At 43.0% G+C, this 26,751-nt stretch overlaps 1 protein-coding gene across 1 annotated transcript in view; it reads left to right on the top strand.

The window, feature by feature from the left end:
- The window catches only part of PCNX2 (pecanex 2), a 291,473-nt gene that overhangs the window by 167,932 nt on the left and 96,790 nt on the right, over positions 1-26,751 (top strand). Inside the window, exons 20-21 of the mRNA XM_040624241.1 lie at positions 6,443-6,584; positions 10,569-10,746. Coding sequence (XP_040480175.1) covers positions 6,443-6,584; positions 10,569-10,746 — 320 coding nt within the window. The remainder of the gene's footprint in view (positions 1-6,442; positions 6,585-10,568; positions 10,747-26,751) is intronic.

Raw genomic sequence — 26,751 nt, 5'->3', positions numbered from 1 at the left:
GCCTGAAAACTCGAAGCAATGTATACAGTATGCCGAGCTCAGCGTCTGGCTGATGCCTCATAGGTACTCCCTACATGGAGGTGCTGTGGATCCCCTGATGCTGGGGAGATGCCAGGGTCCACCCAGGGTCCAGGCAGAAAGGGGGAGATGCACTGTTTATCAAGAATTTGAAAACAGTGATAAAGCCAGTTAAAATTTGGCCCCCTTTTTACTCTCACCGTGTACTGACAGTTCTAAACATTGCTGGTGATTAAACCCTTCTACTGGGATGAACACTTGGAGCGAGCTGTCCTGGCAAACGGTGGTAGCGACTGTTCTGGGAATAATGGCAAAGGGGTGGGGAGGGGGCAAGGAAAGTTCCAGATGGCCAGATGCCAGATTCCATGAAAAGATTAGGAGTTTCTCGAGTAGGAAATACAGAAGGACATTGCAGGAAGGCACCCAGCACATAGAAAGACATGCGTAACAGTGTAGTTCACTGCTGTGCAGGAGGAAATAGAAATTGTTTTCAATAAATAGTGGTGGTCACTTAGGTATCCCCATCGGAAAAAAATTGGTCTCAATCCCTATCTTACATTATACACAATTGTCAGTTCTCGATAGCTTGATGATCTAAATGTGAAAGATAAAACAATAAAGTCTAAGAGGAAAACTTAGGAGAATGTGGTCGTGATCTTTGTCTTTAAACAGATCACAAAAGACTCCAAAAGGAAAAACAAAATGAGAAGCTGGAACATATTCAAATCAAGTATTTCTTGTCTACAAAAGGTACTATTAAGAGAGTGATAACCCATAAAATGGGAGAAGAGCTTTCCGATGCATATATCTGACTAAAGACGCAGACCTGAGATATACCAAGAACCCCTAAAAATCAGTAAAGAGAAGTCGTATAATCCTAGTAATGAGTAAAGAAAAGACCTATTGGAGAGGAAAGAACCAGGCGATACACATTGAGCCTCTTCACAAAAGTGTGTATCCACATGGCCCGTAAACATATGAAAAGGTACTTAACCACATTAGTCATCAGGGAAATGCAAAATAAAACCATAATATGATAGCACTCGACACCCACAGTGTAGTTAAAGTGAAAGGGGGAGAAAATGTTTTGGCAAGGATGTGAACAAACAGAAGGAGCTCTCTGCAGTGTTTGTGGGAGTATAAATTGGCTCCGTAGCTTTGGAAAATCTCTCTGAACTTCCTATACACACACTTAATCACCTAGCAATTCTCTACCTAGATCTGTACCCCGCAGAAATGTACGCGTGTTTATCAGAAGGCACGTAACAGAATGTTCGAGGCAGCACTGTGCAGAGTAGCTATACACTGAAAACAAAATGAATGCCCATGAACAGTAGCCTGGAAAAATAACCTGTATATATTCCCCCAGATTATTACACAGCGGTGAGAACGGACGGATGACAGTGACACACACAGAGGTGGCTGGATGTCACGAAAATTGTTGAGCAAAAGATACAAGAGAATAGGAGGCAAACTAAACAGTGGTGTTTGGGGTTGGGGCAGGGGTTACCTCGTGGAGCAGTGACTGTAAGCAGGTGGGAGGGTTGCTTCAAGAGCGTGTCTTCATCTAGGTGCTAGGGACGCAGCTCTAACGTGTACGATTTGTGCCGGTTTCCATATATGAAAAAGCTGAATGAAAAGGTTTTCAAAACTCCAGCGCGGCTCATTCAGGTAGCCAGTGAGGTATAGAATGTGAGTGCGCCAGTGACGATCGTGACTCCAGAGAGGGACACAGTAGCAGCTGCAGAATGTCTGGCTCTGCTCCAGACCCAGCAGCTCAGATTCTGCGTTTTAGCAAGCGAATTATTTGCATTTCGAAGTTTGAGCATCGCAGATCTTGGACAGTGTCTTTCAGCCTTGTCCCCAGGTCATTCCAACGCGCAGGTATGATTGAGAAGAACTGACTTAGGACGACTCCAAGATATATTACCTGCATGACAAAGTGAATGCGAGTGTCGTTACATCAGATGAAGAATGCATCAGGAAGAGCAGCTGTGTGGGGGTTGACGAGTTCAGCCTCTGACACGTATTTGAAGATTCCTTAGGGATGTCAGACGATGAAGCTATTCAGTTGAGTATTGAGATCTGGGGGCCAGGAGACAGATGGAAGGTTGAGTTACGGATCCGAGTGTCGTCAGCATGGGTATAATCATTAAAGTTAGGGTGTTGAGAGCATCAGCTCAAGAAAAAGAGGAAAAAAATAGAGAAGTCCAAGGAAAGCAAATGACCAAGTAAAGGGAAGAGGAGCTTGCAGAGAAAATGGAAAGAGTAGGGTGGAAGGTTTAAGCACCAGCAGGAGTGGGTGGCATGGGGAAGCTAAGGACAGAGAGTATTTTATTCTATTTTATTTTATTTACTGTATTTTATTTTTAGAGAGAGAGAGAATGTGAGTGAGGGGGGTATAGGGAGAGGGAGAAGGGGAAAGAAATTTTTTTTTAAAGGATTTTATTTATTTATTTGAGAGAGAGAACACGCGGTGGGGAGGGCCAGAGAGAGAGAGAGAGAGAGAGGGAGAAGTAGACTCCCCACTGAGCAGGGAGCCCAACTCCGGGCTCGATCTCAGGACCCTGAGATCATGACCTGAGCCGAAGGCAGATCCCAACTGACTAAGCCACCCAGGTGCCCCTGGACAGAGAGTTTTAAAAAGAAGGAAGGGGGGCGCCTGGGTAGCACAGTCGTTAAGCATCTGCCTTCGGCTCAGGGCGTGATCCTGGCATTCCGGGATCGAGTCCCACATCGGGCTCCTCTGTTAGGAGCCTGCTTCTTCCTCTCCCACTCCCCTGCTGTGTTCCCTCTCTCGCTGGCTGTCTCTCTGTCACATAAATAAAAAAAATCTTTAAAAATAAATAAATAAATAAATAAATAAATAAAAAGAAGGAAGGACCAGTGATGTTTCGTGCCTAGAAAGATCCAGTGAGACAGACCGAGAAGGATCTGTTATTTGTCATTTAGGAAGGCTCAGGTGGCTGTCTCCTACACTGTTCTGAGCAGGCGTAGCTGCAAATACCCAGGGGCAGAAGTTTCAGCAGCAAGTAGGAGACAAGGGCCCGGGACTGTCAGACATTCCCAGCCTTTTCAAGACACTGTGCAGAAAAGGGCAGAGTGAGCACAAGAAGGAGGTGCAGAGCGGAAAGTAAGTTTTCAGTTTGGCAAAGACTGGAATCTTGCCACTTGCCAGTCGGAAAGAGCTCCTCTGGAGGGGGGACTCCTGAACCAGATGTCAGGAGGAGTGAGACCCAGAGCATCAGTGGGAGCTCAGCCTCAGGAGAACTGAGAAGGCAGATGTGAGTATAAATAAATTGGTAGTTGAAGGGTGGGAGGATTAGGCAATTGTTGCCTAATCGCCTCAATTTTCTCCAGGAACTGGGGGTTAATGTCATTTGCCTAAAGGAAATGGGGGACAGATCATAAAGATTTGTGTTTCTAAATTTTCATATATTTTCACAAAAGATAAAAACCCTTTTACTTCTCTGTAAAATACATAATATACCTAGATCTCATTAATTATAAGTAAAAAAAACTTAATTCGTTATGAAATAATCCACTTCCAAATCTACACCAGAAAACACTACACATAGACCATTAAGAATACACAAAGTTGTATCCCTACCCAATGTCCTTGCTGTTTTTTAATTACTAAAGTATAGTTGACATACAATGTTGTTTTAGTTTCAGGTGTATAACTTAGATAATTCTATACGTTACACAGTGTTCACTATGGTAAGTGTGGTCGCCGTCTGTCACCGTATAAAGTTATTAGAATATTACTGACTATGCCATACTTTTCAGCTCTGTAACTTATCTGTTTTATAAATGGAAGTTTGTACCTCTAATACCCTTGACCTATTTCGCCCAGCCCCTCTCTCACTCCCCTCTGGCAACTACGAGTTTTTTCTCTGTATTTAAGAGTCTGTTTTGGGGTTTTGTTTGTTTGTTTGTTCATTTGTTTTGGTTTTTAGGTTGCACATATAAGTGAAATCATATGGTATTTGTCTCTCTGTGACTTATCTCACTTAGCATAATGCCCTCAAGGTCCATCCATGTTGTCACAAATGGAAAAAAAATCTCATTCTTTTTTTATGGCCAAGTAATATTCCATGGTGTATGTATACTTTCTAAATTGAAGTATAGTTAACATTCAGTGTTGTATTAGTCTCAGGTGTACAATACCATGATCCAACAGTTGTCTACGTTACTCAGTGCTCATCAGGATACATGTACTCTTAATCCCCTTCACCTGTTTCACCCCTCCCCCACCCACCTTCCCTCCGGTGACCACCAGTTTGTTCTTTGTATTTAAGAGTTGGTTTTTTGTTTGTCTCTTTTTTTCTGTTTATTTTGTTTCCTAAATTCCACATATGAGTGAAATCATGATACTTGTCTTTCTCTGACTGACTTATTACACTTAGCATTACAGCCTCTAGATTGATCCATGTTGTTGCTGATGGCAAGATTTCATTCTTTTTTATGAGTAATATTCTAATATGTATATATTATACACATACATATAGCACCTCCTCTTTATGCATTCGTCAGGCGATGGACAGTTGCGCTGCTGCCATAATTTGGCTCTTGTAACTCATGATGCAGTAAACAGGGATGCATGGATCTTTTCGAATTCGTGTTTTCATTTTCTTTGGGTAAATAGCCAGTCTTCCTCCCTGTTTCATTTGCCACTAAAATTTCTTTTTATTTTTATCTTGATAATTTCTCATTGCATCTCTCTTCTACTTATTAAATTAATCATTGGGATGTTTGTTCTTATTATTTCCCATGTCATGAGGTATTCCCACTCTACCTGTCTTCACCATTCCTATCGCATTCAAATTAATTCTTTTTGAGTAAGATTTCTGAATGCCGACCTCGCCTCATATTTTTAATCAAATGAATATAGCTTTGGTGTTTTTGAGTTGTCATAATACATTCTTGCATAAATAGCTAAGCCATATAAACAAAAAAGTAAAATATCAGTTTCCGATTCTGTGTGTATGGTACCTGTTTGTGTTGCTTCCTGAGACCCTTTGTATAAAGTCCCAGTGAAAAATGTTAGAAGCAGGTAATTTGTCTCCTAAAACTGGTTAAGACACCGGGAGGAGTCAGCCCATTTCTGCTGTGTCACTCTACACGGTGAGTGTGACCTCTTTGTCTTTCATGAGATGATTCTTGTGCAATTCAAATAATGTAAAAACTATATGGCTTTCTTGTTTTTTATGATAGATTATTGGGGTATAAGTTTTTTTTATTATAAATGGTGGAAGAATGTGAGTCCAGAAGCTCAGTGGAGTCAGCTTCGCCCTTTGGAGGTTTGGCCTCTGAGTCTTGCTGTGGAGGGAACTGTGTCCCCGGCATATCTGGTTCATTTTCCTGGCCATTGGCTGGTGGTTTGGGGTCCACGTCAGCCTCACAGTGACCAGCAGAGAGATTCAGTGGGGAATGAGATAGGCCTCCCCTCGGGCCCTGGGCTGAACCAAGTGTGCTCTCCTCACAGAAGCCAGAAGCAGAGGAGAGCTCCACCCTGCCACCTCTCCCCCTCCTCACAGAGAAGAGTAGTCAGAGATGGGCAGTGGCACTATAAGTATGTGCTCCATATTACCCCATCCTGGGGTAGAGCAGATTCTCCCCTGCCATGAGTGGATGGAAAGAGGGGCCGTCACATCCCCAGTAGCAGACTCAGGGTTGGGCAGGGCACACAAAACAGGCTCAGGAAGAAAAGTCAACTGTTCACCATCACACACCAGTGGTTGGTAGAGTCTGAATGCAAACCCAGACTGGTCTGACTCAAAACCTTAGCCTTGTGGGAATAGGCTTCATTCCCCTTTGTCATGAGGGTTCCCAAGAATGTCACACATTCATTCATTGTGATGGGGCCTGGGGATCAGCTTTCTCTTCTTTGTATATATTGCCTGAGGATCTGATTGCAGATTAATTTATTTTTTTTTAATTTAATTTAATTTAATTTTTTTGTGTAAAGTTCGATGATTCATTAGTTTGATTGCAGATTTAAAGACTAAAAAGAGGGAGAAGAAAGCCCAGCCTTGGAAGTATCTCCAGCTTAAGAGGAGATGGACCCCTGGATTGTTTTTCAGTTCTTCATCCTTCACTGTCTACCCTTTTTACTCTGAGATGCCTTGATGTTATATGACAGCTTATTTCATTGTGCCAGTAATAATTATATATGGAAAAATCACTTGACTTGAAAAATGGGAATACTGGCCTATATTACTGTATATTATTATTTATGATGTATGTAGAAACAAAGCTTAGAGTTGCTGCCTGGAAAGAAAATTGGTAGATTATGTCTAATATCTGGAGTCTGGATCAGCAGCTTTTGAATTAAAGGGGGGATATTACTTCTTATTACATGCACTTAAAGAAAAATAACTTGATCAGGGGCTGTTCTAAGTGGTTTTTGTGTTTCTTTCAGATGTCGCCCATTTAATGTGGTTTGAAAGACTCTATGTTTGGCTTCAGTGTTTTGAAAAATACATCTTGTACCCAGCAATAATTCTGAATGCCCTCACTATCGATGCATTTTCAATCAGCAATTACCGGAGGCTCGGTACCCAGTAAGTGGATAACGGTTTATTTTCATCATGATTTCGATCACAGTGATTTCAAAATCCAGTGAGCTTTCTCTAAACAGGCTGCAGCGGAAGCCAGCGTGCATCGACTCATGTCCTGGCCACGTGTAAGGAAGCCACGGCGGGCTTTTCCTGAGACTGGCTAGAGCTTGATGGTTACTGTAGAGTGACCGGGCTGAAAAAGAACGTAGATCTGCGTTAAGTGATGTCGTGACTAAATGACAGTCGCTCTGAAAATCCTCCTGCAAAAGCTTAGTCAGTGAGCTTTAATAAGATGACGGAAGCACAGTATGATGCCGGGGGCTCCTGGAGTTCCTACCATCATGCTCAGAGCTTTACGAATGCCCTCGTGTCATTTCGTTTAGCGAATACTCTATCATTTTGTGCTGGAGGGAGGGGGGGATTAATCACTGTCACAGCTCTCTCTGCATTTATCCGGATAAGTCTCCCAATCAAAAAAAATGGAGCACAGAGACGTCATGCCGTCAAGTGCCCCGTGTTTTTGCAAAGCATTAACGGTGCTCAGTTGAGTTACTGCTTTCATACATTAAAATTAACTCTGAATTTGCAAATGGAAATCCTGCTCGATAATCGGTGGATTTGTTGTTCCGACAAAAGGTTGAAGTTTCTGGTCAAATAAGTTTGAGGAGGGGAATGCAAAAGAGATTCTTTCTGAGATTTGCTTATTAAATCACGTTACTTAAACATTATGCGCCCAAGTCAACTCGCATGCATAATCGCAAGCATACTAATTCAAACCTCCTCCTCCCTTCAGGGTGTGATGAGGACAAATTAATTAATATTTGCCAAAGACTGAGCAAGCTGCGATAAAAGGCATTTGAATACTCTGTTGGATTTTGAATAGATTCATAGTCACACAGAGCAGGCACTAAATGAAATGATGATATTACCTTCCTGTCTTTATCAGACTCGGCCCTCCTTGCAGTTTAGACCTGTTTCCATTAGGTCAGGGCAAGTCATGCCCTCTGGTATTTAAAATCCTCGACTTCAGATCCGGGGATGAAAATCAGTCTCACTGGATGAAGAACACAGACACTGGGAATGTAGCCCTCTTGTGCAGTGTGGGTGCGACTGAACCCAGGAGATGCCTCCCCATGCAGAAACTCAAGTGCTTTTTCTAGTGGCAGGTGTCTCCAGTATGCACAATGTTGGCTGACCCCAGTGACCTCCTAGCCTCAGCTTCTAGAACGAGGGCTCACAAACAGCACCACAGTGGCAAAGAAGATACCAGTGCTGGCCCCGGGGTAATGAGCTGAAGGATTTAAAGTTGTCGCTTTCCAACATCACGACTGGGACCTCAAGCTAAGCCTGCAACCCAGCGGTTGCGGCTGTTGGCAGGGAACAGACACAAGGACTGGGAATCAGGCAGAGTCAAATAAATAGTTTGGAGGGAGTCCAGTTTCGAGTAATAATACTCTCTATCCCCTGTAACTTTTTTCCAGACACTTAAGTCAGAAACTAGCACCTTAGCTATGTACCTCCAAATATTCTCAAATCCCAGATGATACCAGCAGTATTATTTTTTTAGAGCCCAAAACAGACGATTCCTTCGTATTCTTGAGGCATCCATCTGAAGACTTAGAATAATTTCAAGTACCCCACTAGACCAGCTGTTCACAAGCAGGACAGCCGGAGGTCGTATGTCAGTATCACCTAGACACCTGTATCCAACTACAGAAGCCTCCCCCCCACCCTGGCTGCACTGAGAACCACTGTACCAGATAGGTGGAGAAGTCTTCAATCACAGGCACTGTTTCTTACTCAACTTTTAATACCAACCCCCTAGTAAATGGTAGAACGCTGGGTGGATGCATGAGCAAGTGGGGGCTGGTAAATGGATGAGTGAGGGAGTCGTGATATCTTCTTTGGTATTTATATTTCCCAGCCTGATTGAAATGGGTGCTTTGCAGCTGTCCCAGGCCATGTTCACTGGTTGTTACATAAGCCTTTATTAAACTTTCGGCTGAGCCTACAATCGTCTATGAAAGATTTTAACTGTAACCATTACTATTGCAATGTTACAAAGGCTATGAACATCAGCCCTTAAGATCTTCCGTAGTCTTAACCAGTCATCCGTCCTTAATAAACATAAAATGAATGCTCTTCATTTGAACGTAGTCACAGTTAGAGTTGACCCTCAATCAAGATTTGGCCTGAATAACCCAGAAAAATGACCAGTCTCCCCTAAAAAAAAGAAATACCCCATATGTTGAGATGCCTTTTCATTGGGCTTTGGTATCCTACCTGGATTCTCCCTCCCCCCAAGGTTTTATTAATTTGAGAGAGAGAGAGAGAGAGAGAGGGAGGATACACAAGCAGCAGGTAAGGGGTAGAGGGAGAGGGAGAAGCAGACTCCCCACTGAACATGGAGCCTGACAACTGGCTCAATCCCAGGACCCTGAGATCATGACCTGAGCCAAAAGCTGATGTTTAACCAACTGAGCTGGCACTCTTCCCACATTGATTCTTGTACTCTGGGCTGTTGTCAAAGGCAACTGGACCCAAAGTCATATTTTTATATTGTACTTCCTCAGGGACATTAGTTGTCCACTGGAAAAGAGAGACGGGTTATGGAGCAGTGCTCAACCTCGCTGCGGGAACCCTGAAGGTTTTATGTTAAAGTTATAGGAAAACATTCCCACTCAGCCCAAATCTGCATGCAATCAAGGGCTAGTTTTTCTCAGAGAGCCTTGAGCAAACCTCACTGGGCACATCCTGGGGCAGAGAGAAAACAATTGGAGCCCTAGGTCTGAACGCAATGAAATATCACATGGAGGAAATGGAATTGCCAACATTAGATCTTTTCGACAACAAAAATGACAGTTTTGCACCTGATAGGTACAAAGGCTTTAAAGCACTTTTTGAACCTTCTCATCCTGGGACAAGATAATAATAATGCTGGCAAAGGTCCAGAGCCTAGTATCCTTCTAGGCTTAGGGAAATTGAGGCATAGCCCCAGGTGTCTCTGTTTAGCCAAAAAAAGACAATCTCTCTCTTTTAAGTGCAGCCATTCTCCAGAAAGCGTTCTCATCTCTGTCTTTCTTGCAGGGATCTGCCTAAAAGTGCAAAGCCTTCCTTCAGAAAGGAGCTAGTTGTTCTGTCAGGCCCTTCTGAGCTGTTATCATTAACCTTCCAAGCTCAAGGTAGGTAGAGTGTTCACTGTTGGCCTCAGCGTCTGCGGGAATAGTGCACATAACACACGCTCCCTACGCGGGTTAATAACTTGACTCCCTAGACAAGATCATCCAGCGGTCCAGGTCTCAAAGCAAAGCCCTGGTATCTCTTTACCAGACTCCTTTGGTGAGTTCCTTCACTAAAAAGGCCCATGCCATGGGGAAAAAATGTCGATGAGATTATTTTCAGCAGAAAAACAAAGGGAGTCCAGAGAACTTACTTTTTCACTGGGAGTGATAAATATGCTGAAAAATACTGGAAATTAACAGTAAAGGCAAAAATGGTTTTATTAAGATACTGCGTGTTTTTTTCTTTTCAGAATTTAATATTAACTATTATGACACCACTGCTCCCATAAGATTCTTTTATAATAAGAAAGCATACACTGAGCAGACGCTAAGAGGGACAACGTGCTCTGTTTCTGCTGGCGTCCAAGGGAACCCTGTGTCCTTGCTGAAGGACAGGGGACTGTGAAAATCCTGGGGCAGAAAGGAGCCGCTTCTTGTGGCAAAGAGTCCCCTGGGACTGAGTTTCAATTCTCGCTCCGCCCTGTGAGACCTTAGGCAGGGGACCCAAACTCTGAGACTCCCTTTGCTCCTTTGACAAATGTGGATAATGACAGAGCCCCCTCCCCCGCGCCCCGCCGCAGTCCTGGCTTTCCATGCCTGTAAAGGGCGCCGTGCATAGTAAACGCTCACGAAACATTAGCTATTGTAACTCACCTGATAGTTTGCAGGCAGTCCTTGACCGCGTCCTTTCTCCCCTTTTCAACAGCTGGGACATTTTCCTGATGATTGTCGCCGGCATGAAGCTGCTGCGGACCTCTTTCTGTAACCCAGCTCACCAGTTTATTTACTTGGGCTTCACCGTGATCTTTTTCCATTTTGACTACAAAGATATTTCAGAGAGTTTCTTACTGGATTTCTTCATGGTGTCCATTTTATTTAGCAAGGCAAGTCAATTCTCTGTTTCCTTCATTTGAAAATTTAAAGGGTGGCCTTTAAATTTAAACCTGTGGCCTCGTCACAGGTTTTAAGAATTGTAAATGGTTTCTTTTTTAAAAAAATTATGGAATGAAATTAAATTGGATTACATATGCGTGTCACCCTTGTCCTTCCATATTAGGAACATTTCCCCACGGAATACGAGTATACTATGTTATTTGCCAAAATACACTAATTAAAATGAGTTAGCCATTAGCGCTGCTTGAAATTTTGAAATTTTATGATCTTTGTCTGTGTTAACAATCTCATTATAGAACTTCTCTAGACCTCAAAATGCTCTGGATTGAAGATTAGCGACCAGACTGATTTTTTTTGTTTTAAATTAGCAAGCATTTGAGGTAAAACTTGTGACCCGGTGCCCGAGAGCTTGGTCCCTGGGAGTATTTTCATTCTCTTGGCTTGTGTCAGGTCAAGATTTCATCTGCTGTGATTGGTACACCAGCAATGAGAAACCCTAGTCACAATTCAGGCAAATATACAGGGATGGACTCTAATGTCTAATGTAGCGGCGGGGAAGAAATCCTCTGGATACTCGCCTGAGCGTGTTCTGAACACCTCACAAAGCCAAGGTTTGTAAGCAGAAATGAAAAAGGATTCAGAGCAATTCTTGGTGAATAAACCCTGACACACCAACTCACTGGCAACTGCAGGCTTCCACCCTGAGCTCGACTCAACCAACCCCGCTTTTGGTTAATATTTTTTGAATTTTAAGAACTTTTTTCCGCCGAACTTCATTTTTTTTTACTTCTTTTTGAATCAGTTCTGTTAATTTTTTTTCTTTATTACTTCTGCTTTCCTTCTACCTTTCTCTCTGCTTGTTTTAGGTCACAAAATCGCAGAACTCTCGTATTGTCCTACAGATGCCCCATGAGTAATTATGGTCACCCCATCGGGCATGCGCATTTCCTCTTATAACTCTGGCTGAACACTGAGTTTTCAGTTGCCAGGAGTCCCTCCTTGTGTCATTTGTCACTTGCTCTGGGCTATGCTTCTGCTGCATACATCGTATTCGAGAACCCTCGCCTTGGTCCTTTTCCCACAAACGTTTCTTCTCTCTTTGAGTTCTGTTTGGTCTTGATAAATTTATCCCAGTTCTCTGATGGTTCATATAACAGGCTTCATATTCTGTTTTCCTTCATTATGTATGAATTTCCTTTATGTCACATAATAGATGTAAAACTGTATCCTATGATCTTTGAAACATTTATGAAGTTATAAATAATTTTACCACTTGCAGGGGGTACGAGCTTATTATCAGATGCCAAAGGTGTTCGGATATATTGAATTCCTGACTCTGGCATTATTTATATTTTGACATGGTGATTTTTATATCCCTTTCCGAACCTCAGTTTCTGACAAAATTGAAAAATAGGGGTGGCACTCTCACCTGGGTGTTGAGAGGAGTAGTTAATACAGCTCTAAAGGAAGTCTGTAAGGGGAATGCGCTTTCCAAATCCAAGGCAGAATTTGTGGAGCCATTGTCAGGAGTGAAACAGAAGTTACACACCGTTTCGTGTGGGAAGGAGTGTGGCTAGTTGTCCACACTGAACTCCATCGTGTCCTGTAAAGTTAGAGGCCCCTGGTGAACAGAAGCATGGTGGAGAGGTGGGAGGGTCTTGCTTAGGAGAACGGTTCCTAAGTGATTATACATTTGCAGCAAGAGGAGTGGTTTCATTTCCGGGAGCACAGGCGGCCTTTCCCCGCTGCCACTGGTGCCATCCTGTGCGTGATGAGGAGGGTGGGACCTGGGACCTGACGGGACAGCAGTCTGAAGCTAAGGCATTTGACTTTCACTTGCCATAATCTTTTTGAAGTACGGGTTCAAACACTAATAATTTCAGACACAGCTGCAGTAGCCGCGTTCCTGTTCTCTGTAATTGAGGGAGGATTAGCCCATATAATTGGAATAGTTTGCTTTTAGGTTGGGGAAAAGTACAAAAGCGAGAAACATCAGCGTACGATCTAGTGAGTCAGTTTTGACAGGTCCCTAATTCCGTGCTCACTCTTGATCTTGAGAGAGCTGGGAACAGTACATTTTCTGAAATGAGAAACAGAATAAAAATATGTAGTTAAAGAGACAGCATTTGAGATCTTCCTGAAAAAAAAAAAAAAAAGCCAATAGAAATTAGTGACATGAGGGGCGCCTGGGTGGCACAGCGGTTAAGCGTCTGCCTTCAGCTCAGGGCGTGATCCCGGCGTTACGGGATCGAGCCCCACATCAGGCTCCTCTGCTATGAGCCTGCTTCTTCCTCTCCCACTCCCCCTGCTTGTGTTCCCTCTCTCGCTGGCTGTCTCTATCTCTGTCAAATAAATAAATAAAATCTTAAAAAAAAAAAAGAAATTAGTGACATGAGATGGTGGAGGCGATGAGGGGACCCACAGTTAATGTTTCCTGTAAATATTCTGCTTGCAAATCCCAGCTGACGCTTCCTGTTCTTTCTTGTCATTTAAATATATCTTTTAAAAAAATTGTCTCTATTCATACATTTCCTAGAAACCCTTTATATTGTTCTTACTGGCCATAGCGCTCCCCAAGGTTATTCATTGCACAGTATGAAATTTTATTTGTCCCATAGTCTCACCAAAGTCCCACTGGTGATGTGTCCTCCCATCTGATCAGTGCAGACATCTCCACGCCCTTCCCCAGCCCGGCTCCCATTCTGCCTGAGAGTCACTGTTAGCTGGACAGCCCACCCCGCAGGAGGGCCCTGCAAGATTAATGAAGAGACACAGAAAGGGCATCCAGTTTCCTTGTAAGAAAGGAGCTGCATGAATATTGGACTCATTATTGTTCTAAGTCAGCGGCCCCTAGTCCTTCAGGCGTTCTGAGTAAAAAGAAAGGGGAGGCTGGGTTAGAGAGGTGATCTCCAGAGTGAGATCACGGCACCAGGAGGCCACAGAAGGCTTCCAGAGGGCCCTTCCAGAGTACGCTGCACGGTACTCTCTGCTTCCCTGAACTCCTGAGTCCCCCGAGGTGGGAAGGTGGATGCTGGCTATTCTCTGCAGTCTGCCAGACCTCGTGGAAAATGGGACACAATGAGTTCCAGGGCCAGAGCCTGGTGGGAAAGGATTAGCACCGCCCATGCATCCACGTGGAGGGTGAGACATTCACAGTGATGGCTTCCTGGGCTCCTGGGGAGTGGCCAGAGGGGAAGAAGGCTCCCCTTCCCCTCCCCTGCTTATCCAGTCCTGAGCTGTGTGACATTCTGGGCACACACCCTTTGAGAAGTCAGGCCATCGTCCCTCACTTCCTCGTTTTCTCAATCCCTTCCTCCTTTCTATTCTGCCCCATCAGTCAGCCTTCTCTTTCAGGAATTAACTACTGTAATTAATTTGTCACATTTCCGTTGTGTCTAGGTCCTGGGGTGGGGGGAGGGGTGCATGCTCCAGGTGCAGATGTGTTTGTGACAGGAACAAAGATGACAAAACTGCTTTCTTGCTCTCCACTGGTCTTGAAAAATTTCCTAGAAACCATTCCTGCCTTGACATTTTTAGTAATGTTTAGTTGTAGAGGCAGGACTTGAAAAAAATCCTGCCAGAGGGTAATTCTGCCAGGCTTTCCAGAATGTGTTAAGTCTGAAATCCCACAGGCCATTGGTGCAACATGGGGGCTAGCTCTCTCACCATCTAGCAAGAGAACATTAATGGGTGAAGCTGTTTTTCTACAAAGCTGTATGAATAATCACAACGGAGCCATGATGTGTGGCTATGTTAGAGATGACTGCACTTAGCATTCAAATGTTTTGAAGTCAGAGTTTCCAAATGGCATTTTCTTATTTTCTGTATAGAGGTACAAAGTCTTGCATTAAAACTGAACCCCTTGTTTGGGAATGCACGATTTTACAGAGGCGTTTGTTCAAAATAGTTTGTTCAACGGAGTAATTGTTCGGTTATCTTGCATCCCTTAAGTGCCAGACATTGTATTAGACCCAAAGGTTACCGATGATCTGAATGATAGGGCATCCTTATTTGGGGCTTTCCAAGTGTCAGGCACTATTGTCAGCGTTCTACATGCTTCGTACTCACCGCAGCTCCGTGGTCCGGTGCTCTTCAGGGTACAGAGGAGGAAACAGAGGCACAGAATTTAAGTTAATTGCCCAAAGATCTCATAGTTATAAAAGGGTAGCACAGGATTTTTCTCCAAGGCTGTCCTTTGTGACACTGCCTCCTGCACTTGGGGACTCCAGAAGGAAGGCACAAAGATAAGGAGATAATTACAATAAAGTGTGATAAATGGGGCGCCTGGGTGGCTCAGTCGGTTGGACATCTGCCTTCGGCTCAGGTCATGATCCCAGGGTCCTGGGATGGAGTCCCACATCAGGCTCCCTGCCCAGCGGGGAGTCTGCTTCTCCCCCTCCCTCTACCCCTCCCCACTGCACTCCTGCTCTCTCTCTCTCACTCTGTCTCTCTCTTTTTCTCTCTCATAAATAAATAAATAGTGATAAGGAAGGTGACCATGGCAGAGGATTTCAAGAGGGCACATAAAAACGGTACCCAGTCCCACCCAGGAGAATGCAAAACAGTGATGCTTATGACCTGGAGCTTTGAAGAGGGAGTGGGTAAAGGAAAACAGGGAAAAACAGGGAAAAGTGAGCTGTGCCAGGGGAACTGCCTGTGCAAAGTCACAGAGGCAAGAGAGTTGGGCACGTTCCGGGAGCCGTAAGTCCCTTGGCAAGTGTGAACACATGGTGGGGAGAGTGGGGAGGGATAAAGCAGCAGGTGTCTAAGTCAGATCGCAAAGGGCTGAGCAGGCCATGCTTCAGGGTTTGGATTTCGTTCCTTCTTTGGCTGAAGGTTGTTAAGTGAGGAGTAACAGGTTCAGAAATGCATTTTAGAAACATCGCTTTGTGAGAGCTGGAGTCTTGGAAATTGGGTAGGAGAGGAACGCGTTCATGCAGGCGACTCCTAATGAGAGCTTGAACTGCAGTGGCAGAAGTGAGACAGAGAAGGGGACAATTCTGGGAGGAGTCCGGAAGGTGGAGCTGAGCAATCTAGTGACCAGTGGGACGCTGGGGAAATGGACTGCAGGAGGAAGAGCCGCAGCTGGGAGCTCTCAGATGGCTCCTCTAGTAACTAGTGCTGCCACTAACAAGGGGCGAAAACGACAACTGGGGGGAAAGAATGTTGGTTCTAGACGTGCTGAATTGTGGAATGAGAAGCAATGAGGACCAAAAGTAATGACCTTGGGATCGGGATTTGTTCCCATTTAAATATTTTAATTTGCATAAGTAATGCATAAATATATGCTCATTATAATAAAATTAGAAAAACAATGGAAAAATACAGAAAATGTCTATATTATACACATTCCTCACTTCTTAACCCCCTCCTCTCCCTAATGATAACCATGGTAAACATTTCAGAATAATTCTTTCCATTCTGTTTTCCTATAAATTCACACACACACACACACACACACACACTTCAATAGAATCATTCTTTACACATTTTTTACTTCCCTCTGTTGCTTAAAATACATTTCAGAGTACTTCCATGACTGTACATCTAATGTGGCCTCCTCCTTTGGATGCCTGCATATCATGATTTCATTTGTTATTCCCCTACTAATGAACATTTAGTTTGTTTACAGACTTTTTTTTCTGTGGTAGCTGGGATTTCTGTGTTCATGAATTCCAGAAATCTACATGGCTTAATGAAAAAAGAGATTTTAATAGTTCACATAACTGATTGGATGATCCAGAGGCTTAAATGATGGCACTGAAATTCTGTTTTTAGTTCTCCTGCTCATCCACATGCTGGCTATCCTTTTCTCCTCTGTCGGCTTCATCCTTAGATCGGCTCTGTCCACATGGTGTAATCATGGTCACTAGCAGTTCTAGAGTCATAGCATTCTTACACCTAATAATCCCAGAAAGAAGAGAAAACATCTTTCCTAATAGCTTCAGCCAATGTTCTGGGGGTGAGTCCCTTGACTCCTTTGGTGTCATGTGTTCATTCATGAACCAGGGATAATGGCCAGAGGTAATGAAGCCTAGACTTCTTGCCCCTCCTTGAGTCCTAACCAGACTTAGTCTGAGAGTCAGGGAGGGAAGAAAGAGAAGCTAGGCAAGCAGTGTCTGATGCTACTGCATCCAACCACACAAAGATCAAAACACACTGAGAGTGTCAGAAATGTCGACTCCCATGATGGGAATTGCTGGGGCGATAGCCTATACATGGAAGTCTCAATAGAGAATCCTTCGAAAAGATTTACATTCCTTCCAACAGGGTTGACCAGCATTTAAGAAATAGGTTGGAGAAGTGACTCTGGAAAAAAGATAAAGTACAGCATAATGGTAAGCAAGTAAGGAAATGTGACTTGTCAGGTTTATTGATCTTTTTCATAACTCTGGAATCTTTAGCAAGGCCATCTCACGGTTTCCTCTCCACTAGACAAGACTCCCATAATAACATCAACCCATAAGGCCTGGGGTGTTCTTTATTCCCTACAATGTTCCGTCTTCAAGGAAATGAAGTCTGCTGTGATAAAGCTTTCAAATACTCTGCAACTCTCTATAGAAAATCTATCTGGATCACCTACTAGCATCCCAGTTATCATTTAAAAGTATAGATGAGGAAGAAATGGTAAGAGAGAAAATGAGAATGGGAATGAGTGGGAAGAAGGATCACAGTCCAGTAGAACCTTTAAATTCAACTAAATTTGGCAGGTGGTTGGTTGGCTAACTGAAAACCTTAAGCAGGAAATTATAATAAATGATACCTACATGCCTATCTGGTAATTTTATAATAGCATAAAATGTATATGTGGACTCTTATTACCGGTCTTTTATTTTTTTATTTTTATTTTTTTATAATAATATTTTTATTATATTATGTTAGTCACCATACAGTACATCCCTAGTTTTTGATGTAAAGTTCCATGATTCATTACTTGCGTATAACACCCAGTGCACCATGCAATACATGCCCTCCTTACTACCCATCACCAGTCTATCCCAATCCCCCACCCCCCTCCCCTCTGAAGCCCTCAGTTTGTTTCCCAGAGTCCATAGTCTCTCATGGTTCATTCCCCCTTCTGTTTACCCCCCCTTTCTCCTTTCCTTTCTTCTCCTACCGAACTTCCTACTTCTTATGTTCCATAAATGAGTGAAACCATATGATAATTGTCTTTTAAAGCCTTTTCTTTAAGTAGGAATCTACAGAATGAGGACTATTTGGTCTTATTCCATGAACCATGCCCATTATGTGTTTTCTAGGGTGTTCCATTCCCGTTTCTGATTTTTAAAATTCTACTTGAAGAGAGAAGTGAAAGTTACCCGTGAAACAGTCTGAGAGTAGTTCACATTTTCTTTGTTCCCAAATCTCTTCTCATTCATACCCAAGTCCACAACCGTGTTTTTTTGTTTTGTTTTGTTTTTTAAAGATTTTATTTATTTATTCGACAGAGAGAGACAGCCAGAGAGAGGGAACACAAGAAGGGGGAGTGGGAGAGGAAGAAGCAGGCTCCCAGCGGAGGAGCCTGATGTGGGGCTCGATCCCAGAACGCTGGGATCACGCCCTGAGCCGAAGGCAGACACTTAACAACTGAGCCACCCAGGTGCCCCCACAACTGTGTTTTTAGAGACGTCTCCTGAAGTCACCAGCATTCAGCTTTGCTGTGATAGAAACACCCGTCTTCCGTCTGTACTCATATTGTTTATACTCATGTTGCATCAGTTTATACAATATTCAATTGAGTAAAGAATCATTATACCAACAGGTAGAACTGATGCAGACAGTTTGGGCAACCAGCATAAGCACCTCCTGTTAAGCATTCAACTCAAGCGGTGGAATTGATCGGTAGCGTAGAAATGAATTTAAAAATATCTTCCTGGCCTAGAAGAATATCTTACTGGCCTTCAGTATTCACTGGGTTGTGGGACTCGTCAATAAGATTTACAGTGCAAATATAAATATCAATCAATCTGAAAGTTATTTAGGTGGATTTTATTATTTCTTTAATTATTTATTTGAGAGACAGAGAGTAAGCACACACACACATGCAAGTCGGGGTGGGGAGGGGCAGAGGAAGAGGGAGAGAGAGAATCTTAAGTAGGCTCCCTGCCCATTGCGGAGTCCAACATGGAGCTTGATCTCATGACCCTGAGATCATGACCTGAGGAAAACCAAGAGTTGGATGCTTAACCCACTTGCCAATCAGGCACCCCAATTAGGTGTATTTTTAAAAGAAAGTGTCTCCTTCGGTAAGATAAGTAGGGGAGAATTAGATTTGCTTGGACGTCATCAGTGCTCTGGGAGGTGCTGTGCCCGAAGGAAGGGGGCGTGCAGGACCTCATCACACGACGTGGAGAGCGTAATTCTGCAATTATTACTTAGCATCTCCTAGGGTCTGCTGCTTGAGGAACGGAAGTGTTTCGGCAGAAATGCCCTTGTAGGGCTTAGTCCTGCGGGGAGATGGAATAGCTACAAACAGCAGAATTAAGTTTCCTCTTCAAGCACCTAAAATTCAGATTGCTTTGTTTGCTCCTTACTCAGAGATCAACCTTTGAAAATATACCCGGTATCTTTCAGTTTTCACCACCTGCTGCCGCCACTTTCATGCCAACCTCCCCGTCCCTCCCCTACGTTTCGGCTGTATCCTTCCAACAGGCCTACCTGCCTTCACCGCGACTCCTCCGGCCTGTTCTCAACGGAGGGGCCAGATGGGTTTGTTTTATATAAACTTATTTTGGAATAATTTTAGAGTCCTGGAGAAGATGTAAAGATAGCACGGAGTTCCCCTACTCTGTTTCCACTATTACTCACGTTTTATATTTGTATACTACATTTGTCCCAGTTAAGGAACCAAAGTTGATCTGTTGTTATCCACGAAAGTCAATCAGATTTCCTTAGTTTTTCCATAACGTCCTTTTTCAGTGCCACCCAGAATACCATACTGCATTTAGTGTCTTGTTTCCTTAGGCTCCTCTTGGTGGTGATCGTTCTGTTGTTTTTGAAGTTAACAGTTCTGAGGAGCACTGGTCAGGTATATTTAAGGTATCTCTCTGTTAGAGTCTGTGCGATGCTTTTCTGTTGCTAAGACTGGAGTGAAGGTTTGGGGAAGGAGGATGACAGAGGTACCGTGCCATTCTTATCGCATCGTATCAAGGATTCATGCCAGCCGCATGCCTTATCACTGTTGATGTTGACTTTCACCACCTGGCTGAGGTTTTTTCACTGTAAAGTTATCCTTTTGTGAATCTTTCTAGATTGTATTCTTTGGAGCAAAAACCACTATGTGTAGTCCACACTTAAAGAGTTGGACGTTATGTTCTACTTCCTTAATGGGAATGCAAGCAATGATAAATTATTTGATTTATTTTAAAAATTATTTGATTTTTCTGCATATGAGATTTGTCTATTTGTCCATCATCTATCTACCTAGTTTTTATATCAGTATAGACTCGTAGATACTTATTTCACATGTTGGTTAATAATACAATATTACTTTGCTCATCTTGTTGCTCTTTTGGTTACTTGGAGCTCTTTCCGTTGGTTTTTGGGTCCCTTTGACATAGCCCTATTGTGTGTGTGTGTGTGTGTGTGTGTGTGTGTGTGTGTGTGTGTTAGCATTTTCTTACCTCTTGGCACTATATGATGTTCTAGGTGTGCATATTTCCTGCCCCAGTCCTAAAATTTGCCATTTCTCCAAGGGAGTCCTTCCTTTTATTAGGGAATGGTACTTAGAAACCAAAATCTGGACTTGAGGTGTGTTCTTGATATTTGAGTGTCATTGATTCCAGGCACTCTCAGCCAACAGCGCAAGGAAATATATGTGTGTATACTCATGTATATATACATATCTAGAGACAATTCTCTATGTGACCCCCTGTATCTACATTAAGCTAAACACGAGTTCATACTGATATCTCCAAGTTGAATCCATGACCACAGGGATCATTCTGGCCAATTCCCCTTGCTTACTGTTACTTCCCACTCCATCAGTGAGAAACCTGGCTTCTACCATCTGTCATCCATTTACTTAACTGTTCACTTCTAGTGTGCTTGTATAGTAGTTTCATAATAGTTAACCTGCACGCCGTGGGAAACAACCGTATCAACTAGAGCACAGTTCTCATATGCAGTGCTGTTCCTTTTTGCCTGTAGTTTCACAGATTTCACTCATTTTCAGAGTTACCTGAGTCAGCACCTTCTTCCTCCACCTCCCTTAGTGAGGTTATCTCATATATTTACACGACAGCTACATTGCATTCCACTTGGGGATCCCCCAATCTCCTAGAAGATTTTTTAAAAATTGGCATACATTACATTTTCTCACAATACACATTTCTATGGAATTTAACAAATGTATAGTGTCATGCATATATTATTAGAGTGTCTTACAAAATAGTTTGTTTGCCCTAAAAAATCCCCTGTGCTTCATTTATTCAATCCTTCCCTTCCCTTCCCCAAACTCTGGCAGCAAGTCATGTATTTATTTACCGTTGCTTTTGTTCTGTCTGTTCCGGCATGTCATGTAATTGGAATCATATACCTTTTCGGATGGGCTTCGTCCACTTAGCGATATACATGAACGATTTTATCTGTGTCTTTGCATGGCTCTGGCTTGATAGCTCGTTCCTTTTTATCGCTGAAGAGTATTCCGTTGTATAGATGTTTATCCATTTACCTACTGAAAGAAATCTTGGTTGTTTTTAGTTTTTAGTGATTATGAATAAAGCTGCTATGAACATTTGTCTTCAGGTCTTGGGTAGATGTAATTTTCGATTAGGTCAGATAAATGCCTGATTGCTAAATTGTAGGATAAAAGTAAGTATAGTTTTGTAAAACACCGCCATATGATCTTCCAAAGTGCTCTCTACTGTTCCGCATTGTTGCCACAATGAATGAGAGTTCCTCTTGTTCCTTCACCTCACCAACAATTTAGGCTGTCAGGTTTTTGGATTTTAGCAATTCTAGTAGATATTTTTTGTGCTATCTCATTTTAATTTTCATTTCCCTAAAGACAAATGGTGATGGTATTGTCATATACTTATTTGCTGACTGTATATCTTCTTTACTGAAGTGTCCAGATTTTTCTGCCCATTTTTAAATTTGTTTATTTTCTTATTGCTAAGTGTTTTTTGCATATTGTGGATACATGTCTTTTATTAGTTCTGTGCTTTCTAGGCTTGTCTTTTAATTCTACTAATTGTGTATTTTTTAGATCTGCTGTGGTGTTTGGCTGGAGTAGAGAGGTTATTTGTTGAATTTTTTCTGTCCTGCTAGGCTGCCCTTTTTCTGGTCATTGGACTAGAGAAAGCAGACTTTGTTTTTATTTTAATTGTGGATTTTTTTGGTCTATGCTTCTTGCCATTTCTGAGTTGCTGGCTTGCTTAGCTCTAAATCTGTGAAATACATGGTCAAAAGAAAATCCAGGGAACTCACTACCATTGCTTTCCCCAGATCCCAGGGTCTTTAGCTGGTCTCCCCTTTTCTCTCCAACTTCCAGAGTCTTCTTAGGTTTATTTAATAAATCATTTCCAACATTTTCAGTTGTATTTAACAGGAGCAGTAGGGAAAGATGTGTTCTTCCTGTTCTCTAAAGCAGAAGCCTGCAATGTACATTTTAAGCTCCTCTAAATCCATCATCAAAAGACACTATATTGCTTCACTTTCTAACCCAAGTACCTTTTATCAGAGTATTTTCAATTTCTCCCTCCTATTCCTTCTGACATTGATGTTACTCATATCTTTATCTATATTTTAAAAACACCCAATACATCATTCCTATTATTTCTTTAAACAAAAGGTTATATTTTGTATCAATTGAAAATAAGAATAATAAAATATTTTCTTTTACCTTCACTTATGCTTTTCTGATGCTATTTCTTTATATAGATTTAAGTTTCTGACCTGTATCATTTTCCTTGGGCATGAAGAACTTTTAACCTTTCTTGCAGGGAAGTCAGCTGGTAATGGATTTCCTCAGTTTTTATCTACAAAATCTTTAATTTTTTTTTCCCTTCAATTTTGGAGAATAATTTTGTAGGCTGTAGAGTTCCAGGGTAGCAGGGTTTTTTCTGTCGACACTTTAATAAATAGTTCACTCCACTTTCTCCAGGCTTGCATAATTTCTAATGAGAAATCTGCTCCAATTTCTTTGTTCTTCTATATGTAAGGTGTTTTTCCTTCTGAATTTCAAGATTTTTTTCTTTTTTGGCTTTCTGAAGCCTGAATATGACATGCCTAGGTGTGTGTGTGTGTGTGTGTGTGTGTGTGTGTGTGTGTGTGTGTTCGATCTTGCTTGGTGCTCTCAGTTTTCTGGGTTTGTGTTTCCATGTCTGTCATTAATTTTGAAAGTTCTTGGCTGTTATTTAAATATATCTTCTGCTTTTTCCTCTTTCTCTGGTATTGTACTTATGCATATGTGACACCTTTCCTTATTGTCCTATAGTTCTTGGATATTTTGGTTTTGGGTTTTTTGTTTTGTTTTGTTTTGTTTTTTCTGTCCCCATTTCAGAGAAATTTCTACCGACATGTTTTCAAACTCACTGATTCTTCGCTTGAACATTTCCTGTCTATTGATGAGCCCAATAAAGGCATTCCTTGTTGCTGGTACAGTGTTTTTATTTCTAACATTTTCTTTTGACCCTTTTTTAAAGTTTCCATTTCTTTGTTTACATTGCACATCTGTTCTTACATGCTGTCTACTTTTCCATTAACGTTACAGACATATTAATCATAGTTATTTTTGATTCACTGTGTGGTCATTCCAACATCCGGGTCATATCTGAGTCTGATTCTGTTGCTTGCTTTGCCTTTCCAGACTGTTTCTCCTCGCCTTTTGGCACATCCTTAATTTTTTTTTATGAAAGCAGGACATGTTGTATCAGGTAGTAGAAACTGAGGTCAATAGGCCTTCCATGTGAGGATTTCTGTTAGTCCGATTAGAAGAGGGACTGTGTTTAATGTCTGCTATAACTGTAGGTCCCAGAGGCTTCAGGTTTTTCTAATGTCCTTGTTTTTGTCTCCTATTGATTTTTGGCTTCCCTAAAAACTCCTCCTCAGAGAGAGTTGTGTCTATAACACTGGCTGTAACCTAGGGTTACTCTACTGGGTCTTTGTTGGTGTGCTGGTAAGGTATGGGGCAGGGGAGATAGTCTATTGTCTTCCAGTTAAATCTCAGTCTCTTATTGGGCCTGTGTCTCAGAACTGGAACCTTCATAAGTGTTTCCAGAATGGTGTAGCTTTTTTCTCCCCATGCACTGTACTCCCTTTGCTGGTCGTAGCATTCTTACTCTATTTTCTTAAAGCCCTGGCTCTGTTAGCTGTTTTTTCCTCTTTTAGGTGAAGTAAGCTGAAGGGGGAGGAATTCCCTTGCCCTAGCCAGGATAAGGCTCAGGCAAAGCCCTTCGTCCTTTGGGGTGGGCCATTGTGTTTCACAGTGGTTAATTTCCTCCCCTTTCCAGGCCCATGAGGAGATCTTTCTTGGCTCTTCATCGTGAGAACCTGGTGGGGTTTCTGGAGTATGAAAGTGTGGAGGGTCCCCTACAACTGTGGTGCCCAGGGGCTTCTAAATTTCATGCTAGTCCGCACTCAGCCTCTAAGAGTTTGCGAAAATCACCATTTAAGTGTCCCTACAAGTTCATGGCTCCAGCAGCTTCTGCCCCGGATGAGCTGGTCTCACTGACCTCTCCAGAGAGGCAGCTCTCCCTGGAACATCATTTGTCTGATGGGTCTAAGAGACATCGATATGCAGTTTGTGTTGCTTTTTCTTGTTGCAAAAGTGGGAACATCTTTTTTCATGTTGGAGCTAAAACTAGAAGTCCCTCGAGTTTTTCTTCTAAAACACAAACCAGATCTTGTCCCGACTCAGAACCCTGACATGGCTCCCCATTTCACACAGAGCAAAAGCCAAATCCCTTACACTGGCCCACTGACCAGCACCAGCTGGGTCCCCATCACTGCTCTGACCTCCTCTCCTCTTCTCATGTTTAATCCAGCCTCCTTACCATTCCTCCACCATGCAAGGCATGCTCTCCTGTGGGGCCCCTTGTTGTAGCTGTTGCTTCAGCCTAAAAATGCTCCTCCCACATGTCCACTGGACTCCCTCCACCAGCTTTTTCCGGGCTGTGCTCAGATTTTACCTTCTCAAGTCAGACCCACCCAGACTACCCACAGCATTCACCGCCTCCTAACATGCTCTATCACTGACTTGTTTACCCTTTTATTATCCCTCCCACTAGAATGTAAATTCCACGAGGGCAAAGATCTTTGCCTGTTTTGTGTACCGATATGTCCCGATTTCCAGTTCAGGGTCAAGTACACAGTAGTGGACGGTGAGCCTCTATGTGATGATGAATGTTGCTCCTGTGCACCGGCTCTTCAGTAATTTAGCCAATGTCACTCTCTCTGCGAGGGCCTTAAACTCGATCGCACTCCCACTCTGCCCAAGGACAGGAGTACAGAATGGTTTGCAGAAGGTTGATAAAGCCACTTCAGAAACACAGCATGCCTTCCAGGCTTCTCGGGGAGACCTCTTCACTTTTAGTTACCACCAGGATGGTGCAGGAGAAAAATTTCACAAGCCATGTGCTGTGTCTAGAAACGAAGACCACAGTCCAAGGTGTTCGTGTCCCCAAAGCGATTGGAAACTCCTCAAGTGGTGGGACCATGGGTATGCATGTTTGTTTCCTACTTCCTGCAACATCTAACAAAATGCCCAGTCAGAGTGATTACGCAACACGTATTAATGGAAATCAGTTGGGAGCTGAGAGATGGGAAAACTGGTTTTTGAAAGATGAGGTCGAAGCTTGGATGACATTTTATTATTCTAGGGAGATGATGATTCACAATGCAGGGCCAAGGGAGTTTGTGGGAGGAGGGAAGGTTTTAGAGTGAGCATATGGGTCACTTAGAGTTCCCTCCTCGGGCTTTCCATGGTGTGTGTTTTTATTTTCTTGGCTTCCTATAAATCTTGTTTAGCTGCCTCACCGTTGCCTACTGTCCCGTTCACAGTGGGGAGTGAACGCATGGCCAGCAGCACTGGCTGCTCTGCTGTGAGTGTGCTGTGTGTGCTGTCTAGTCAGGAGAGCGCCTCTTGCAAAACTGAGGGGCCCGTCACAACGCGCCTGTAGCTGTAGATCTCTCCCAGTGTGACAAGCTGATGTCATCCGACTGGCCAGCTCTTAACCGTGTCATGTCACTGCTGGGAAGTGCCCGAACAGCCCAGACATCCTTTAGTTGAGATTTATAGCCTAACACATCAACGTTCTTGTCTTCCACTCCCCGGTACACCACCCACACATCAAAGGGATGAGTTTCCTTTAACTCAAACCACGCAAGTTACTGTAACTTATTTCCAGGGAAAGGATGTAGGGCTGAAATGAATGCTAGCAGCTCCTCTCAACCTCTACCTTCAAAGTAAGGATCAGGTTTTCCTCCCTATTTGGGACCTCAAGCCTGGTATGCATGAGTTCCACCTTTTTTTCCCTCAGGCTTCCTATATTCTCCTATAAAAGTATACTATAAAAAATACATGGATTTAGTAATGTTCAAAGACCTATATAGCTGAGTGTGTCCCTGGTAATGTGTTAACGAAATATTTACAGGGTCCCATTTTTTAGTTTTATTTTTTATTTATTTTTGCAAGAGAGAGGTTGGGGGGAGAACAAGTAGGGGGAGAAACAGAGGGAGAAGCAGACTCCCTGCTGAGCAGGGAGCCCCATGTGGGACTCGATCCCTGGACCCAGGGATCATGACCTGAGCCAAAGGCAGACACTTAACCAACTGAGCCACCCAGGTGCCTGCTCCCATTTTTTTTTTTTTTTTTTTTAAGTCTACAGCTTTCACTCCTGAGGAAGGCTATCTGCTGGCTCAGTGTCGCAGTCCCTCCCATCAGGGCGGTGGTCATGTGCCTTCATGAAACCAGAGCACTGAAGAGCCACTGCTGATCAGTCTTCACAGGAATGGGGAAGGCATGTGTGCCTAAGGCACACAAAACCCACATG

The sequence above is a fragment of the Ursus maritimus genome, unplaced genomic scaffold (genome assembly GCF_017311325.1).
Source record: "Ursus maritimus isolate PB19 unplaced genomic scaffold, ASM1731132v1 scaffold_7, whole genome shotgun sequence".
Taxonomy (NCBI): domain Eukaryota; kingdom Metazoa; phylum Chordata; class Mammalia; order Carnivora; family Ursidae; genus Ursus; species Ursus maritimus.
Note: the sequence above shows the minus strand (reverse complement) of the source record. Positions and strands in the feature narration are given on the sequence as shown.